The 19,642-nt window shown below is 39.7% G+C and overlaps 1 protein-coding gene across 3 annotated transcripts; it reads left to right on the top strand.

The window, feature by feature from the left end:
- Window positions 1-3,281: 3,281 nt before the first annotated feature.
- On the top strand, window positions 3,282-17,372 carry LOC124087780 (zinc finger protein 709). Of its 3 annotated transcripts, XM_046436849.2 has the most exons (6): window positions 3,282-3,439; window positions 6,747-6,901; window positions 7,627-7,686; window positions 8,482-8,608; window positions 9,095-9,155; window positions 9,767-17,372. In XM_046436849.2, the coding sequence occupies exons 4-6, from the start codon at window positions 8,575-8,577 to the stop codon at window positions 11,175-11,177; spliced, it is 1,506 nt and encodes a 501-aa protein (XP_046292805.1). In that variant the 5' UTR covers window positions 3,282-3,439; window positions 6,747-6,901; window positions 7,627-7,686; window positions 8,482-8,574; the 3' UTR covers window positions 11,178-17,372. The 3 variants fall into 3 exon arrangements, with proteins under 3 accessions (XP_046292805.1, XP_058432483.1, XP_046292804.1); XM_058576500.1 differs by lacking the exon at window positions 7,627-7,686; XM_046436848.2 differs by lacking the exons at window positions 6,747-6,901; window positions 7,627-7,686.
- Window positions 17,373-19,642: the final 2,270 nt, after the last annotated feature.

Below are 19,642 nucleotides of genomic sequence, written 5' to 3'. Positions count from 1 at the left end.
TTGTCTTCTTTGTACCTTCCCCTTTTTAGGGCTGGAAGCTGAGGGTGACATCATTCTTCACCTTATTCCATTATCTCTGTCCCTCCTCCTGACTGGGCTAGCCCTACGTGGGATCAAGTGATGTCTCTTAGAAATAAAATCCAAGCCATTGGTTAGAGTTCAGTAGTAAGAGGCTGCAGGAAAGTGTCCCTTCTGCACAGTCCAGGGTCTATACATAGCATTCCTAATAATTCTATAGAACAGTCACTGCCATTTAAACCCCCACTTCCTTAGATGGACTTCATCCTATAGATATTTAGTTAACTCTTTCAAATAATCTGTGTATAATTATTTCATGCCTAGGATGCTCCATGCTTGAAGAAAGCTGCAAGCCAGGCCAGGAAACAGATCAGTAATTTGTGAGGATTTTATTCCCTTCAATTTGACCCTGCTTCTCTCAGACACAGGCACACTCTCTGTTTTCAGATATTGCCACTGCCAATTCTGTAGCCACAGGTCTAGTTAATGAATGGATGAGGTAAAGTGTCAGAAGATACTTGCAGGTGTCTCCTGCTCTTGCTCCTGGGCAGTTTCACCAAAGGCAGTGTTTGCTTATGTCTTTTCCCAATACTGGAGCCACAAGTGTTCCCTGTGATAGCTGCCCACCTTGGGAGCAGGGGTGGCCTGGTTATGACCTATCTCATATACCTTTCCATGTCCAGATGTTTGCTTGTCTTTTTTTATTCTTAGACTCTTTCCCCAGGTTTCTGTGTTTATTCATTTCCATAATTTTCCAAAACTCTTGTTGTAGTGAAAGTGTTTATGTGCACACTTCAATTCTGATGGCTATGCTGATTGTTGTTTCTTGACTGGTGTTGGGTCTGCAGGATTTGGGGTGGTTGAGTCTGATTATGCTCTGATCAGGGCATAACCATTGGTACAGGGACCTCTGGAATGGGGTTTTGCATTGGGGAAGAGGCATTAGACTGGATTCTGAGTACTGCATGGGGGTAGTGAGAGTTGATATCCAAAGAGCAGTTTTAGGGTCAGTGGATGGATCATTACTAACAGACAATGCAGGGATGAGGAGGGATTCTGGTTAAGTCAGCCTACCAGGATTCTACCCAGAGGCAACCCAGTGTGATTGGACATCATCTGGGGACAGAGAAGGATGAGGAACTGACCAGATAGCATGTGATCAAGTTTCAAGATATCTCAGCAGGATTCAGAGTGAAATTAGATAATGTAGAGACCAACACAGAGTCCAAAAGATATTGAGGGAGAGCTCCTGGGAGGAGGAGCAAATCTTTGTCAGGGCAGAAGGCAAGGTCACCACTGGTATCCCAGTTGCCCTAGGCACCATGGATGCTAGAGGGAGACTGTATTCCCTGTCCACAGAAGGAGTGGAGAGGCAACCTGCCCTTCCTCTATGCCCTCCACACTCACTAGCTCAGGGGACTATTCTGCTTCATCAGTTGGCTTTTTGCAGCCAGGCACTGGAAGCTCTGTGTTTGAAAATAAACTTGTAATTCCAGGAGGTTTTTGATCTCTGGACTGACTTATCCACTAGGAACAAAACTTTCAAGGTTCAGGAAAATGTTTTAGTTTCTCCTAAAATCAGAAAAAAAGAACTTTAGGGAAAAAAAACACATTCATATATCAAATTTATATATTAATCTTTACATCAACATTATATTGAAAAATGTAATTTCAACATTTTTTAAATGGAGGATGTGGACTATGTTATGTAATTAATGCCTGGCCCACAAAAATTATAATGAGGTCTTAATAATATACTATTTTCTCTATTCATCTATGATATTCATCAGAATCACAGAAACTTAATATTAAGTTATTGATGGTTATTTCCATACTGAGTACTAATATAATTTATCTCTATCCTGATGTCCACGCACATACTCCCACCCAAACTCTCTACATGTGAGTCTCAGTTCAAATATATTTTTTTTCAGAGATCCCTTTCTTAAACTATTATTTCAGGAGGTTTTTCTTCTCCTCCTCCTCTTCGTTGGAAACCATCAGCCCACTCCTCTAATATCTCCCTACACCTTTACTTGTTTATTCATTTATTCACAGAAAGTTGAAACACACAATAACCAGTTCTCAACAGCCATTGCCTCCCCAATGCCAACAGTCAGATTAAACAATATTTTGTAGATTAAACATTAAGTCCATTGTACCTTCCTGGGGGAAATTGTCCTCCACTACTCACAGGTACCAAAGCAGATGTCAAAGTTGTGTGACCAACTCATCCCTGACTTGGTGGTCACCACACTCATGATCTCAGAGCTTCATTTTATACCTAGAAGCATTTCACTGAAAAATGTGTAGAATGAGAGAGAAGTTGTGAGCAATCCTTGGCATGCCTCATTCCCCAGTGCCTGATCCCTGGAGGACCAGGGACTTGTGCCCAAGCTGTGGACTTCTTAAGTATGAAGTTCACAACCACCTGAGTGTTACAACCCACAGGACAGACTCTGTTTAGCTTGGCTTCTAACCAAGATAAATGAAATCAAGTTGTGGTAGCATTAACATTTCCTCTAATTTTGTATATCATTCAGACAAATTAAATAAAAAGTCAAGTGAGTCCCTTAATCCTGTCAAAGTTGTAAAAACCATTAATAGCAGCTACCATGTCTGCTCAGGGGTCTGTCTCACTTCTTTGTAGAATATCCCTCAGCAAGCTTTCTTTGTGAGGGTCTTGATGTTTTGGTTGCCTGGGTGACTGAGGTTGTGATAGTTTTGGTGATAAGGGAGGATCCAGGCCACCTGGTTTGTGTGACAGGGTCTTGAAACAATAGTTTTTTTGTTTTTTAAGGGGATATAATTATGGCTGGAGGAAGTTTTGACATACCAGACCCCCATCTTCCAGGTGCCTATCTGTCAGTTTGTCCTCCCCAGAACCACCACCCATTCATGGCTGACTAGCTACTTATCAGTAATCACTCTACTGGATACTCAGTGTAAATTTGACTGCACCCCCCTGTAAGCCTGTGTCCAAGGGGGAAGAACGGGAATTGCCCACCGAGTATAGGACAGCAGTGTGCGCCCTGGAAAGCCCGGAGCAAGTTTCGCTTAAATCAGTTATGTCCCTCTCCTGGCTAGGTCACAGTTGGGGAGGCAACTGGGGCTGGGAAGGGCTGGGGTTGCTCTGGGTCATTTCAGCTCCACTCACTCTCCTACGGGATCGCTTTTCCCGTCAGTCAGGCCTCAGGGGGTGGGCACTGGGTCACTAGCCAATCAGGCTCTCGGGGGCGGGGCGGTCTTGCTGTCCAAGCAGGCGCGCTCAGGGAGGAGGGGTGGTGCCGCGGCCGGCGAGTCTGAGCTTCTCTTCCCCCGCCAGGCTCCAAACCCAGTCTCAGTTTTTGTTGGCTCTGAACTCCACTGACCGCAGGAGCTGTAGGGAGGACGCCAGAGACTCCTCCCAAGTCGGAAAATGGTGAGTACGGGAGCCAGGTGTCCCCATATCCGGGAGGACGGGCTTGTCGCAATCACCAAGAACCGGCTGTGGCAGGACCGGCCTCTCCGGCGTCAGCTCCACACTCTGCGGCCGAGTCCGCAGCCGGCGCCGCTGGGCCCTCGGTCCCCTCCTGCCCAGGGTGGGGCTGGGCTGTCCGTCAGGACTCCCACGTCCTCTCTGTTCCCAGCGTGGCGACTTGGGCCCGGCCCCTGGCCCTGTCGCGCAGCGCTGTGCCCACAGCTCGCGTCTCCCGGGACCACGCAGTGAGGACCGGGGAGGCGCTTTTTGCAGATCAGAATGTTTTAATTTCATTGAAGTCTAGGTTATCCGTTTTCTTATTCTCACATCATGCTTTGGGTGTCACATCTGAAACCTCATTGCCAAACTCAAAGTCTTCTAGTTTCTGTTTACCTTCGAGAAGTTCTAAACTTTGCATTTTACATTTCGGTTTGTGGCCCAGTTTTAGTTTTGTGAAAGTTGTCAAGTCAATTTCTTCACCTATCATGTCCAGGTGGTTCGGTAACGTTTATTGAAAAGATCATACTTTAGTCATTTAGTTTCTTTTGCTCCTTTGTCAAAGAACAATGGATTATAGTTTTGTGGGCTTATTTCTGTTATTATTATTATTTTTTTCCCTTCTAGTTTTCTGTCCTGTTCTGAGATCAATGTTTATTTGTTATCCACCTACCTCAGTCTCCCAGGCCGCTGGAATTATGGGTGTCACTCCCTGCTAGAAGAGTTTGTTGTTGTTGTTGTTGTTGTTACTGATAAGGTAACTTGTTAGGATTTTTATTTGGATTATGTTGACTTTGCAATTAAAATGGAGAACATCTTAAAATATTGAGGCTTCCTACTCGTGATCAACTCCACAAATTTAGTTTTTTTTTTAATTTTTTCACTACAAATTTGTCGGTTTTGTTGTATTTGTGACAATCATGTATAAGTATTTCTCTCTGTTTTTATCTTTGATGCTATGCAAATAATGTTGTATTTTTAATTCCAAATCCAGTTGTTCATAGTTGATATACAGGAAAATTAGGGACTTTTCTGTATTGATCTTGTGTTCTACAACTTTGCTATATTAGCTTATTAGTTTCTTTTTTAATATTTACTTTTTAGTTGTGGTTAGAAACAATATCTTTATTTTATTTATTTTTATGTGGTGCTGAGGATCGAACCCAGGGCCTCGCATGTGCTAGGCAAGCACTCTATCTGAGCCACAATCCCAGCCCAGCTTATTAGTTTCTTGAAGATTTTACTGATTCTTGGGATTTTGTACAACCAAAGTCCAGTCCTGTCTTCTGTGGACATTTATGTTTATTTATTCTCAATCTCAATGGCTTTTCCTTCTGCTTTTTTGAAATAAGGGTTCCTTTTTTTTTCTCTATCTCTATTTCTATCTCTAGCTCTTTTTCTGTATTGGGGATTAAAACAGGGGTACTCTCCCACTGAGCCCATCTCTAAGCCTTTTTTGAGACAGGGTCTGGATACATTGCTGAGGTTGGCCTCAACTTGCACTTGAGATCTTCTGCCTCAGCCTCCAAAGGGCTGGGTGCTGTGTGGTTTTTCTGCAAGTATTGATATGATCATATGATTTTTCTTATTTCACTTGTTAATATAATAGTTACGGATTTTTGAGTTTTTTCTTTTGGGGTGCTAGGGATTGAATGTAGGTCCTTACACATGGTAGGCATGTGCTGTACCACAATTTTTTGATTGTTGAACTCAATCATCCCTACAAACCTGTAATAATCCCCATCTGTTTGTAATATATAATTTAACAAATATATTTTAAAATTAACTTGCTAACATATATTGAGAATTTTAACAACTGTCTTTCTGTAGTTTTCCTTTTTTGTAGTGTCTTATTTCTTTTTGTTAATAGGGTAATGTTGGCCTCATTCCATGAATTAGGAAGTGTTTGCTTTTATTTTCTGGAAGGAATTTTGGAGAATGGGAGTCATTTCTTCCTTAAATATTTGGAAGAATTCACCAGTGAGATCATTTGGGTCTTGGCCCTGCCTTTTTATTTATTTATATATATATATATACACACACACACACACACACATACACTCACATACATATATACACACACACACATATATATATATGTATATGTGTGTGTGTGTATATATATATATATATTTTTTTTTAAGTTGTAGTTGGGGGTTACTGGGATTGAATTCAGAGGCACTTGACCACTGAGCCACATCCCCAGCCCTATTTTGTATTTTATTTAGAGACAGGATCTCACTGAGTTGCTTAGTGCCTCCTTTTTGCTGAGGCTGGCTTTGAACTCATGATCCTCCTGCTTCAGCCTCCTAAGCTGCTGGAATTACTGGCATACACCACTGCTCCTGGCTTTAATTTTTGTACTTCTTTTGTCAAATTGAAACCTATACATTTATTCTTTGGGTGTTAATTTAAACTCATTTTTTAAGGGTATTTTTAGGTATTCCATTGTATGTGTGTTGAAGTACAATAGAATTTGTGTATTTTGTTCTTTTTATCTTGGTGAACAAATATTCATCTTGGTTACTTCCAAGTTTTCAAAATTAGTGCATGATGCTGCTCTCCACAGCTTGGTGCCAGTCTTTGTGTGGGCCTATATTTTCAACTCATTTGAGTGCTAATTTACATGGGGATTCATCTTTGGGAGTTGGTTTGGGGTTGAGCCACATGGGATGGGGTTGAGAATCATTCCCTCTATGAAAATCAAGTGTCAATGAGTATGTGTGTGTGTGTGTGTGTAATGATTTTAATGATCACATTACAGGAAATAGCGGTGGAGTGTGACACTGGACATTTTCATTTATCCACTTTTTTGTTTGCTAAGGTGATCACCAGTTGGTTTACCTAATTGTCTATTTATCCTTCTAATAAATGTCAGAGTCATCTACTTGACATTTTATTTGGCTATTTCCTCATTACAACAATGGGATTTTTTCTATAACTTGTTTTTCATCTTCTGTCAAATATGTTTTGGTTATTTACCATTTTTAAGCATGTGCTCATCATATTTACTCTGCATGTGAATCCTTTTATATTGCATGTATTGCAGATTTCTCCATTCTGTTTTTGTCTTTTTTTAAAATATTTTTTGTTGTTGTTGCTAACGGACCTTTATTTTCATCTATTTATATGTGGTGCTGAGAATCAAACCCAGTGCCTCACACTTGCTAGGCAAGTGCTCTACCACTGAGCCACAACCCCCACCCTGTTTTTGTCTTTTAACTGTCTTGATTTTAGAATATTTTAATTTTTTATTTTCTTTTTTTCTTAGCACTGGAGATTGAACCCAAGGCCTCACACATGCTAGAGAAGTGATCTACCACTGAGCTACATCCCCAGCCTCAGTTCCTTTCTCTATGGCTTATTCTTCATGTTATTTGAAAATTATCCTACCTATTACATCCAAGAAACTAGTGACTGCTAAAGGTGTTCTATATTTATTTTTTATATTTGAATCTACAATGGATTGATTAGTATCCACAATATAGGAGGGAATGGAATGCATATTTCAAGTAGAGACCAGTTTGTCTTGCTCCATGTTTTAAAGTGCTTGTGCTCTCTCCCAGAGCTCCAGAGTGCCTGCTGTATTATTACTATTATTATCATTGGTGGGTACAAGGCATTGACCTGAGGGCCTTGTGCATGCTAGGCAAGTGCTCTACCACTAAACTATACCCCCAGACCCATCTACTCTATTATTAATCAACATTCTATACAAATGCCAGCTCTTGGTAGATGCCTTTCCTTTTGTCTATTTGTTTTCTGCTAATACTAGGCTGCTCTGAATATTAGGTTTGTGAGGCAAGCCATCACTCTCCTTCAGAAAACTTTGATCATTGTTAGACATTTGTTATTCCTTTTAGTTTATAAAAACAAACTACTGAAGAGTCTGCTTTGGAGAGTTATGGGATTTTTGTGAGATATGGTTTGGAAGAGGTGATATCAATGATGATATTGAGTTCTTTCCAAGAACATGTATCATCCACCCACCGATTTGATTCTGCTTTGACATGGCTCAATAGAAATTCAAAAGTTGTTCTGTTAGGTTCATTAAATATTGATCACTTATTATACTTAGTACTTTATTAAATTTGGCCTGGAGTAAAGTGTTTATACGTCCCCAAAGGATATCTCTTGCTGTAATCACATAGGATGAACTCAGTTCCCCAATGGACAAGTTGTGACAACATGCATGAAATAGTGTCTACCAGGTAATTAGCTCGTTAGACACTCAGTGTGCATAGTGTTTTTGGGATCTAATTCTCTAGGCACCACTGTGAGCATGGAACAAATTAATAGACATTCAGAAGAGAAACAAGAGTTCATAAACTGCTATGGTATTTACATAGATCATTTAGGCACAATGAAACATTCTTATTATTTATGTTAGCAAATCACTCCCAAGTTTCAAGTTCACTGGTACTAGCAAAGTTTGAACTATGTGAGTAGACTTAAGACTACCTTTTTTTTTTTTTTTCATCAGGGATTGAATCCAGGGGTGCTTAACCAAGGAGCCACATCTCCACCCCTTTTTATTTTTCATTTTGAGACAAGGTCTTGATAGGTTACTTAGGGTCTTGCTAAGTTGCTGAGGCTGGTTTTGATCTTGTGAGCCTCCTGCCTCAGTCTCTCAAGTCACTGGGATTACAGGTATGTGCCACCATGCCATGCTAATGTTAACTCTTCATATCAGGTGGTAGGGCTTTGTTATGATAGATACTAAAGTCCATCTCTACAAAGAGAAATGAAAGTGACCCAACAGCACATCGTACTTTCTGAGTCCTCTAATGAGAAGGGCTCCTACTTGCTATTTCCTTTCTGAATAGCTCAATTCTAGTACTAGAACTGCTGTGTGGGAGGGAGTATCATCCAAGGCAAGAATTCTCATGACCAAGTCATGATGGAAATGTTTGGAAACCATAGAATCATGTGACCCTCTTATGAATTGAGTGTAGGTTCTGGTCAGTCGGACTCATTCTCCTGTACATGTATGTGGAATGTTTTAGGACTCAGTGGCTTTTCAGGATGTGGCTGTGGACTTCACCCAGGCAGAGTGGGCTTTGTTGGATCCTTCCCAGAAGAATCTCTACAGAGATGTGATGCGGGAAACTTTCAGAAACCTGGCTTCTATAGGTAAGACCAACATCATTCCTTTACCTAGTCAGTTATAGCACAAATGTTTCTTGGTCGTGCATGTGGTTCTGTGATTGGAATGTAAAAATGGAAGAATTTGGTGAATGAGTCAGAAAAGGGAAGAATTTAGTGAAGAATCAGGCATTGTTACAGTGTACATTGAAACTAGAAATGAATAATTTTTCTAAAATTTCTTCATTTTCTTCTTCTTCTTCTTTTTTTTTTTTTTTTTGGTGGTGGTGGTGGTACTAGTAATTAAACCCAGGGATACTCTACTATTGAGCTACATCCCTAGTCCTTTTTTATTTTTTTAAACTTTGAGCCAGCATTTCACTACATTGCCTAGAATGGCCTTGAACTTGCCATGCTCCTTCCTGAGCCTAAGTAGTAGCTGTAATTACAGATGTGTACCACTGCACCTGACAGTTAACAATTCTTCTACAACTTTTAATAATTCACGATAATTTTTCTTTGTCCACATTTTAGGAAACAAGTGGAAAAACCAGAACATTGAAGACCAGTTTAAAATTCCAGGGAGAAATTTAAGGTAATTTGCAGGTATAAGAGGGAAAAAAAGTCCTTTTAAGAAATCCTAGCATGTCATAGAATTTTAAAAACAATTAAAACAAATACAATTTTTTTTTTCTGGTACTGGGGATTGAACTCAGGGGCATTCAACCAGTAAGCCACATCCCCAACCCTATTTTGTATTTTATTTATAGACAGGGTCTCACTGAGTTGCTTAGTGCCTCGCAGTTGCTGAGGCTGGCTTTGAACTTGCAATTTTCCTGTTTCAGCCTCCCAAGCTGCTGGGATTACACCTGCCTGGCAAAAACAAATACATTTTTAAGTTTATTTATCATTAGAAAATTTTCAGTGAAGCTACTGTGTACTTAAATGTAACAAAGATGTTCAGTGCTTACAAAATAGTTCATTTGTAAACTAAGTACTAAGAAACTGAATGTTGCTGTTTTGATAATAGCCAAGTGGGATTCATGTTGCAGAGTATTTGGTCCATGTACTTTTAAGTCTTTTTGCCACCGGAGGGAAAAAAATGTACCCTGTCCTTGATGTGAGGAGCAATGGAACTCCAACACTTACTAATAAATACATTTTAATAATTGAACCCTTGCTAATGCATTTGTCATTTTTTTATAGAAGTTATGTAGTAGAGAGACCCTGTGAAAGTGAAGAAGGTGGTCAGTGTGGTGAAACCTTCATCCAGGCTCTAAATCTTAATCAGAGCAAGAAAATTCCTGCTGGAGTAAAACCATGTAAATGCAGTGTGTGTGGAAAAGTTTTCCTATGTCTTTCATCTCTCAAGAGGCATCTGAAATCTCACTCCAGATACAAGGCACTTGAGTGTAAGGAATATGGAGAGAAGCCACATAAATGTGAACAGTGTGGGAAAACCTTCATTTCTCTCAGAAGTGTTGGAAGACATATGGTGACCCACAGGATAAAAGGCCCTTATACTTGTGAGTTATGTTTAAAAGTCTTTGATTCCCCCAGTTCATTTCAAATACATCAACAAACTCACACTGGAGCCAAACCCTCTGACAGCAAGCAGTGTGGGAAGACCTTTCTTTGTTCTAGTTCATTTCAACTACCTGGCAGAATTCACACTGTAAAAAAATCTTATGAATGCAAACAGTGTGGCAAAACCCTCAGTTCTTCCTGTTCCCTTCGAAGGCATGAAAGAAGTCATAATGGAGAAAAACCCTATGAGTGTAAACAGTGTGGTAAGGCCTTCACACGTCATGGTTACTTTCGAGAACATGAAAGAATTCATACTGAAGCAAAAACCTATGAATGCAAACAGTGTGGTAAAGCTCTCAGTTCTTCCAATTCCCTTCGAATCCATGAGAGAACTCACACTGGAGAAAAACCCTATGAGTGTAAACAATGCGGGGAAGCTTTCAGATGGCACAGTGACCTTCGAAAACACGTGCGATTTCATATTGAAGAAAATCCCTTTGAATGTAAAAAATGTGGCAAAGCACTAAGTTCTCCCAATTCCCTTCGAATACATGAAAGAACTCACACAGGAGAAAAGCCCTATGAGTGTAAACAGTGTGGAAAAGTCTTCCGATTTCAGACTTCCCTTATAAGGCACGAAAGAGCGCATGCTGGAGACAAATCCTATGAGTGTATACAGTGTGGCAAAACTCTCAGTTGTTCAAATTCCCTTCAAGTTCATGAAAGAATTCATAATAAAGCACGACCCTATCAGTGTAAGCAGTGCGGCGAAGCCTTCAGATTTCATGTGGCTCTTAAAATGCATGAAAGAACCCACGCTGGATATAAACCTTACGACTGTCAACAATGTGGTAAAGCCTTCAGATGCCGCGGCTATCTTCGAAAACACGAAAGGATTCACACTGAAGTCAATCCCTATGAATGTAAACAGTGCGGCAAGGTGCTCAGCTGTCCCAGTTCCCTGCGATATCATGAGAGGGCTCACACAGGAGAAAAACCCTCTGTGTGTAAACAATGTGGTAAGAGGCTCAGTTGTTCCAGTGCCCTCCAAAAACACAAAAGAATTCACACTGACAGAAAAACCCTGTGAATGTCAACAGCATAGAAAACCCTTCAGATTTTCCGTTCGTCTTCAGATGTGTGAAAGAATTCATGGAGGGGAATACTGGGATGATAAAAACTTGTGGTGAAGGCATCAGTTTTTCCAGATCTTTTTGAATACATGGCAAGACTCACACTGGAGAATAGCCTTATGAATGTATGAAATTTGTTAAAGCCATCATTTGTTCTAGTTCCATTTGAAGATAACAACAAAAAAAAAAAATGCATTCAGCAGAAAATCTCTATAAAGGGCTGGTGGCTGTACCTTCAAAGGCCCATAATGCACACTGAAGATAGATGTTATACATATCAGACTCCAGTAGTTTGGAAAATAAAGGAAAGCTTTTGATTTTTATGATTGCTTTAAAAGTCAATAGGAAAACTCCCATTTGAAAGAAATCTCATAAATGTAGGTGATATTGAAATCTTAATGCAAATTAATTATTACATAATGTTCAGTTTCTCTACATGAACAAAATTTACATAAATTATGAATATAATATGTTTATCAGTGGCTCATAGTTAAAAGTTCTCTGGTTTGCATATTTCCATTTCTTTGTAAGGATACATAAAGGTGAGGATTCTATAGGTGTAGTTGTGTCAGTTAACAAAGGGATAAATTCAGAGAAATGCCTCGTTAGGCAATCTAATTGCTGTGTGAAGATAATAAAGTGTACTTAGACAAATCTTAGATGGTATAGTGAACTACCAACAGACTTAGGCTAAATGCTGTTGCCTGTTTCTTTTGGGCTCCAAACTTGTACATTATTGTATTTAGTACTGTAGGCAACAGTAACACAATGATAAGTATTTGTGTATCTAAACACACTGAAAAATAGAAAAGCTACAGTAAGGATATAGTATAAAAGATCAGGGTAGGGTGGCCCGTGATTGTAATCCCAGCTGCTTGTGAAGCTGAGGCAGGAGGATCACAGTTCAAGGTCAACCTGGGTAGTTTCTTGAGATCCTGTATCAAAGTGAAAAATGAAAAGGTCTAGGGGAGTAGCTCAATGGGTCGAGGGTCCCTGGCTTTGATCTCCAGTACTGCAAAAATAAAATAAAAGATATACCTGTGCAAGATACTTCCTGCGTACAGAACTTGCTGGAGTACTGGTGGGAGTCTGCTGGGCGAGTTTGAGTGAGCGATCAGTGACTGAATGTGAAGGCCTAGGATGTTGCTGGACACTGCTGTTGACTTTATAAACACCTGCACTTATGTTATACTAAATTTATAAAAATAATTTTATCAGCAAGAATAAATTAACCTTAGGTTAGTGTAACTTTGTCACTTAATAAACAATTTTTTCATCTTTTTCACTGTTCTGTAATAAACACATAGCTTAAAACACAAGATGTCTGTATAAAACTTTTGTTTATATCTATTATATAAGCATTTATCCATTTTAATGTTTATTGTTTACTTTTTAATGTATTTTGTTAAAGACTAAGAAACAAACGCATTAGTCTAGGCTCACACAGCTCCAGAATCACCAGTGTCAGTGTCTCCACCTCCTCATCTGGCCCAGTGGACATTCTTTAAGAGCAGCAACATTTGGAACTGTCATTTCCTATCATGACAGTGCTTTCTGCTGGAACTCTTTTTGCTGTTGTTGGTACTGGGGATTGAACCCAGGGGTGCTCTATCACTGAGCTATATCCCCAGCTCCCCACTCCCCTCTTTTTTTTTTTTTTTAATTTTTTGTAGTGGTAGATGGACACAATGCCTTTATTTTATTTGTTTATTTTTATGTGGTGCTAAGGATCGAACCCAGTGCCTCACACATGCTAGGCAAGCACTCTGCCACTGAGCTACAGCACCAGCCCACGCCCCCCAGCCCTTTTTATTTTTTACTTTGAGATAGAATTCTCTAAGTTGCCCAGGCTGACCTCTAACTTGTGATCCTCCTGCCTCAGCCTCTCAGGTTGCAGGGGTTACAGGCATGTGCCATCATCCCCACTGAAATCTTCTGAAGGACGTGCATGTCTGAGGCTCCTCTTGGGAAATGTGACTCTTTTCATAAATGTGTACATGATGCTTTTCTTGGTTTCCTTTTTATCATAGACTTGCTTGTAAGCAGATAATATACCATGAATATTCCTCTCTGTTGATGAAAACTTTTTGTTATGGGGTCCATGTTTTTAGGCTTAAAGGATCTTAAAGTCTACAGAAGTTTCTACTAAACTGCTTACCATGAATTTTCTTGGGTGTTTTCTTATTTTCCTTCAGTTGTTTTGTTTCTTGTCTGTTCATCTATGCATTGATTATATGATAGGCATTTTGTGGGGGTGGGTACTGGGTATTGAAATTAAGCGTACTTTGCTAGTGAGCTACATCCCCAATCCTTTTTATTTTTTATTTTGAGGCAGGGTGTTGCTAAGTTGCTGAGGATCCTGCTAAATAGCCCAGGCTGGCCTTGTACATGCAATCCTCCTGCCTCAGCCTCCCGGGTTGCTGGGATTACAGGCATGTGCTACTGCGCCTAGCTGTGATAGGCATTTTTTAAAAAATATGTTTTTAGTTGTAGTTGGACACAATGCCTTTATTTTATTTATTTCTATGTGGTACTAAGGATCAAACCCAGGGCTTCTACATGTGCTAGGCGAGTGCTGTACTGCTGAGCCACAGCCCCAGCTCCTGTGATGGGCATTTTTAAGACCCATTATAATGTTATAGGCTCACCATTGTATATGAGATCCGTTGTTGACTGAAATGTGTGATATAAGACTGTACTCTTCTAAGTAATTATGCTTGAGTTTAATGCGTAGTATCTTAAGTCAGTTAACAAAACTTTTCTCTATCAACTTTAAAGTGTGTTGGATCCATGTTTTAGTTGAAATGTATTTCTAATATATAAGTAGGCTCAATATTTATATAATTGTCTTAAGTGGTCTGTGATTGATGGATGGGCCACTGAAAAATAAGTCTCTGTTATTTGGGGGGATTTTCCTACTGTTGTGTGGCAGCTTCTGTATTGTCACACATTATATGTCTTTTACTTTTTCTATGGGAAAAGCTACCTTTTTGAAGGGGCATGGAATTTATTTCATTTGTTTTTTGCTAATAAAGATTAGGTATTGGGCTGGGTTTATGGCTCCACAATAGAGCGCTCACCTCGCACGTGCGCAACACTGGGTTTATCCTCACCACCACCTAAAAATAAATAAATAAAATAAAGAAATTGTGTCCAACTACAATTTAAAAAAATAAAAAAGATTAGGTATCATAGTCTGAGGATATACCTCAGTGGTAGAGTGCTTACCCAGCATGCCCAAGGACCTGAGTTCAATCCCTAGTACTGCAATAAAAAGAAAACCGTAGATGCCGTAGCCAGGTGTGGTGGCACATGCCTATAATCCAAGCTACTTGAAGGCTGAAGCAGGAGGATTGCAAGTTTGAGGCCAGCTTTGGCAATTTGGTGAGATCCAGTTTTAAAAAATAAGGGTTGGGTGTGTAGCTTAGTGGAAAAGCACCCCCAGGTTCAATCCCCAGTATCTTGGGGGAAAACAGATAAAAGAGAGTTGATAACTATTTTTAAGTATGTCAAGTTTATCACATACTCTTAGGTGAATTATTTTAACTGTTGCCTTTTACTTTTTAAAATACTTTTAGTTGTAGATGGACACAATACCTTTATTTAATTTACTTTTTAAAATGTGGTGCTGAGGATTTAACCCAGTCCCTCACATGTGCTAGGCAAGTGCTCTACCACTGAACTACACCCCAGCCTTGTTGCCTTTTATTTTTTATCATTATTTCTGGCTGTTACTTGTATAATTCACCTTGGATTAAGGAGAAAGACCTGTGGAAGAATTACATGTTTGTCTAATCTGAGGGAGAAAGCTTTCAATCTCACCATCAAGAATAACGTTAGCTGTAGGGTTTTTGTTTGTTGTTTTTATAACAGTACTAAGATATTCTACCACTGAGCTACACTAATTTTGGGGACAAGATCTTGCTAATTTGCTGAGTCTGACCTTGAACTTGTGATCTTCCTGCCTCAGCCTCCTGAGAAGCGGGGATTATAGGTGGTGCCATCATGCTCTAAGAGTGGGTTTTTTAATCAATGCTGTAAAGCACATTTAGAAAGTTCCCTTCAGTTCATTTTTTTAAAAATTGGGATTGAACCCAGGGTCGCTTTATCATTGAGCTACATCCCCAGGCCTATTCAGATAGAGGCTCACCAAGTTGCAGAGACTGGCCATGAACTGGCAATCTTCCTGCTTTAGCCTCCTGGTGGAGGTGGGGGGGGGGGCTGGAATTGCAGATGTGACGATGGTGTGTTTTATTATGAAAGGGTGTTGATATTTTTTTGTATGTTTTTTCTGTATCTCTTGAGATGAACTTGTGGTTTTTGACATTTATTCTAATAAGTTGAATTATATTCATTGACGTTCATATATGAAAACAGCACTGCTTTTGTAAGTTAAATTTCTCTTAGGGAGTATAAGTCTTTATATATTGGTAGATTTGCTTTTCTAGTATCTTATTGAGGCTTTTTGCATCTATATTGAAAGAGTTTTGTGTACATTAACAGCATATAGCATTATCTAGTACCTGAAGTATGTACATGTGTGTATAAGCATGTATATAATATGTAGTATGTAGTATAGTTTTGTATATAAATAGCATATATATGACTAGATTGTATAGCATGTAATTAAAATGCAATTAGTATAGAATATAGTATACTGTAGCATTATAGGATTAGTCATCAGTCTATAATCATGCATTTCTGTTCGCTGTTGGATGACAAAATTTTTCCAACAAACCTTTCACATTCTCTCCTGAGAACCAAGAAGTATCTCAACTTGATACCCAAAGCCTTCTCCCATCCCACCTGCTCTGTGCTCTGAAGTGTAGTCCCTGGGCAGGACTACATGCCTTCCAGTACCTTCCACATCCTCACTGTGAGGGTCACTAACTGATAAGCTCCTGACAACCTTATCTGTGCAGCAGTGGTGAAACAGAGCTCCGGCACTTGCTCATCTGAAGGATGTGCCAAGGGAATTAAGACAGACATGTTATCTGATGAAGCACAGCCTAGTCTACATGTTTATCACCTGAGTTTTGTTTCTATAAATTGTAATCATTTCTATTAATCTAGCTCTTCTCCCCAGTTTGATCAAAATGTACAAAATTTCTTTTTTTCTTTTTTTCTTTTCCATTGTTCATTTCTCATGTGGGTAGACAGCCAAATCTGGCCACCCAGGTTCAGGCTGGCTCCCTGACTGGGTTGCAGGTAATGATGGATGTCATGAGTTCAAATCTCAGCAGCCCTAAGCTGCTAATTTCTCCCTCACCAATGGAGTGAGTGTGAGGCTACGTAAACAAATGGCAAGAAATACAGGATGGACCAACTGTGACCAAGGACATTACTCAATTTTAGCTAACAACTCTGGGCTACCTGACTCCATAATACAGTCAATGTCACCTGAGTGACAACCACCAACGGCTTGTTGGCTTTCACTTTGGTCTACACAGGGCTTTGTGTTCTGTGTCAAGTGTGGCCACTTTGTCCCATGTTGAAACACTCATCTGGACACAAATGGCTAATTGACTGACTGCTGCAATGTGACTTGATAGGTTCATCGTAGTTGGTAAGGAGTTTTTGAGGCACTCACCTATCAAGGCAGCAAAAGCATCACCTTAACTTGATTGGTACTTCAGTCCTGATTGCCAAGAATCTGGTGACTGCTCAGTGGTCATTGCATCTACTCTGGTTGTCACTTCTGGATGCTTGGCATGGCCATGTAAAATTGTTTATTATTGTATATCCTTGCAGTATGCTCATGGATGATTGTGAAGTCGCAAAAAAGAGACCTTTTGTTTGTACTGGGGATTGAACCCAGGGGCACTTAACCACTGAGTCACATCCCCAGCCCTTTAATTTTTTTTTTTTTAATTTAGAGATAGGATCTCACTAAATTGCTGAGGGCCTTGCTAAGTTGTTGAGAGTGGCTTTGAACCTGCAATCTTCCTGCTGATGGGATTACAAGCATGCACCACGGTGCCCAGACCACAGAATTAAATATTTTACCCAGTTGCCTAGAAAGAGTCATTGTACAGGCAAGAGTAGCAGGAATGACTTTCTGGTGCTGCTGATTCCCTTGCTGTAATGTGCACTCCCGGATCCCCAAGGGTATTGGAAATAAAGGAAAGGGGGTTAACCCCTCCTAATTTTAAGTGGGCACAATATCTTTATTTATCTTTATGTGGTGCTGAGGATTGAACCCAGTGCCTTTCGCATGCCAGGCCAGCGCGCTACCACTTGAGCCACATCCCCAGCCCAGGAACTAGTTTTTAAATAGAAGATATGTGACTCTTTTCCCAGTGCAAAACCCCTAGCCAGTATATGGGCTTTCCTTAGCACTGTTGATCACCAGCATGCCCAAGTACAAATCTTAGGATCACAAGGCTTGAAGGCCTTCGACAAAAATGACCTTATTGTTTGTGGACTCTCACCCAAGGAAGGCTGAGTGGCACTTCCTGGAAGCTGAAGTTCTTGCCCTTTATCTATAGGGAACTCAAATAAGAACTCAAACCTGGGACTGGGGATATAACTTAGTGGTAGAGTACTTGTCTCATGCATAAGGCCCTGAGTTTAATCCTTAGCAGTGCAAAAAAAAAAACCCTCTATAATTTTGGAGTTTCTGTATAAAAAAACAAATATACTTTTAACCATGCAAAAACATCTTGCCTAAATTATCCATATTATGAAACTCATTGTGCTAAGATATCCCTTAATCTTCATGGATTCCATTCCCTGATCTAGTGAGTAATGGATTAAAATTGAGTATTTACCATTTCCAAATATTCTTGACAAAACGGCAGTCCCTTCACCCCCACCAGTTAAAATAAGGTTACAATGGCTAAATGTGAATTTTTTTTTTTTGGAATATATAAGTTTTGGGAAGGTTATTGAGTATTGATTCCATTTCATTAATAGACATAGATCTGCTCAGATAACCTACTCTTTTGTCAGTTTTAGTAGACTATATCTTTGAAGTAATTGGTTCACTTGATTTGTGGTCATGGAGTCCTTCCTAATATTCTTTTATTATTCTTTCAGGGTCTATGAGAGGAGGTATGATGTCCTCTCTTTTATTTATTTATTTTTTTCCAGAGAATTTTAAGAATATTCTACATGCCCTAGAAGGGTATTTCTTGTCCCTGGCCCATTCCACACTCTCGCTCTCCTCCTGGCTGCCATGAGCTTGACAGTTCTCCATCTCGCCCTTCTACAATGGTGTCGTGCCTCACCTGAGGCCCAGAGCAATGGAACCAGCCAACCGTGGACTGAGACCTCTGAAATGGAGGCTAAATAAGTCTTTCCTCCTTTAACTTGTTATTGTCAGGTGCTTGGGTTACGGGGATGAAAAACTAACACAATGTTTAAACCATTAGGTCACATCACTACAGTCTGCCCAACTGATTCATCTCCTTTTTCAGGTGAATTTCCATGAGAAGTATAGACGGTCTGCATGATCCAAGCCATGTGTGAGTCTCCTTGGCTCTTACAGACAAATACAAATCACCAATAGAAGTTTATTGACCATTGTTTCAAGAATTTCAATGTCCTTTATCCTAATTTACTGTTTCCCTCTTGCATTCACAACCACTCAGCTGGTTTCCATGATGAGAAACAGTGTGTTGGGTTTGCTTTTTGTTTGCCTTAAAAATTCTTTTTATTGGGATAAAATTTACATTTCACAAAATTCAACATATAACCATTTTAAAGTACAAAATGCAAACTTTTTTTGTTTTATTCACAATGACACATAGCCAACACCACTATCAAATTCCAGATCACTTTCATCAATCCCTCAAAAAAATCTCACAGCCATCAAAGAATCACTTATCACAAGTCAATAAAGACTTGTCTATTGTGGGGAATTCACACAACAGCATCATACTGATGTGGCTTTTTATAGTCCATCTTTGCTCAGTGAGCATGGCATTTCATGAGCTTATCAATGTTGTAGCACATATCATTCAGTCCTTTCCATGACTGCATATTGCATTGTGTGACTCTCTCACAGTTTGTCTATCTAGTCATACATTGATGTACATCTGGATTTTTCCTACTTTCTTTTTTTTTTTTATACTTGGATTGAACCTAGGGGCACTTAACCACTGAGCCACATCCCCATCTTTTTTTGTATTTTATTTAGAGACAGGATCTCACTGAGTTGTTTAGGACCTCACTAAATTTTGAGGCTGACTTTGAACTTGCAATCCTCCTGCTTCAGCCCCCCAAGCAGCTGGGATTACAGGCATGCACTACCATGCCCGGATTTTTCCACTTTGGGAGTTTTGCTATTATGCATAATGTTTCTTTTAACCTTCATATACAGGTTTTTGTGTGGAAATGTTCTCATTTCTTTTGGTTACGTAGTTAGTAGTGGTATTGCTGGGCCATGTGGTAAACCTTCTATGGAACTGACAAACTGTTT

Source organism: Marmota monax, unplaced genomic scaffold (assembly GCF_021218885.2).
Source record: "Marmota monax isolate L192 unplaced genomic scaffold, Marmota_monax_Labrador192_F-V1.1 WCK01_AAM20220418_F8-fsc00021, whole genome shotgun sequence".
In the NCBI taxonomy this organism is placed as follows: domain Eukaryota; kingdom Metazoa; phylum Chordata; class Mammalia; order Rodentia; family Sciuridae; genus Marmota; species Marmota monax.
This window is presented reverse-complemented; position numbering and strand designations above follow the sequence as displayed.

What these genes read in the sequence shown, in the direction of transcription:
- LOC124087780 (XM_046436848.2), top strand. An exon ending in CAGAAACCTGGCTTCTATAG is followed by an intron (nt 8,609 to 9,094) that starts GTAAGACCAACA and finishes TCCACATTTTAG; the next exon opens with GAAACAAGTGGAAAAACCAG. An exon ending in ATTCCAGGGAGAAATTTAAG is followed by an intron (nt 9,156 to 9,766) that starts GTAATTTGCAGG and finishes ATTTTTTTATAG; the next exon opens with AAGTTATGTAGTAGAGAGAC.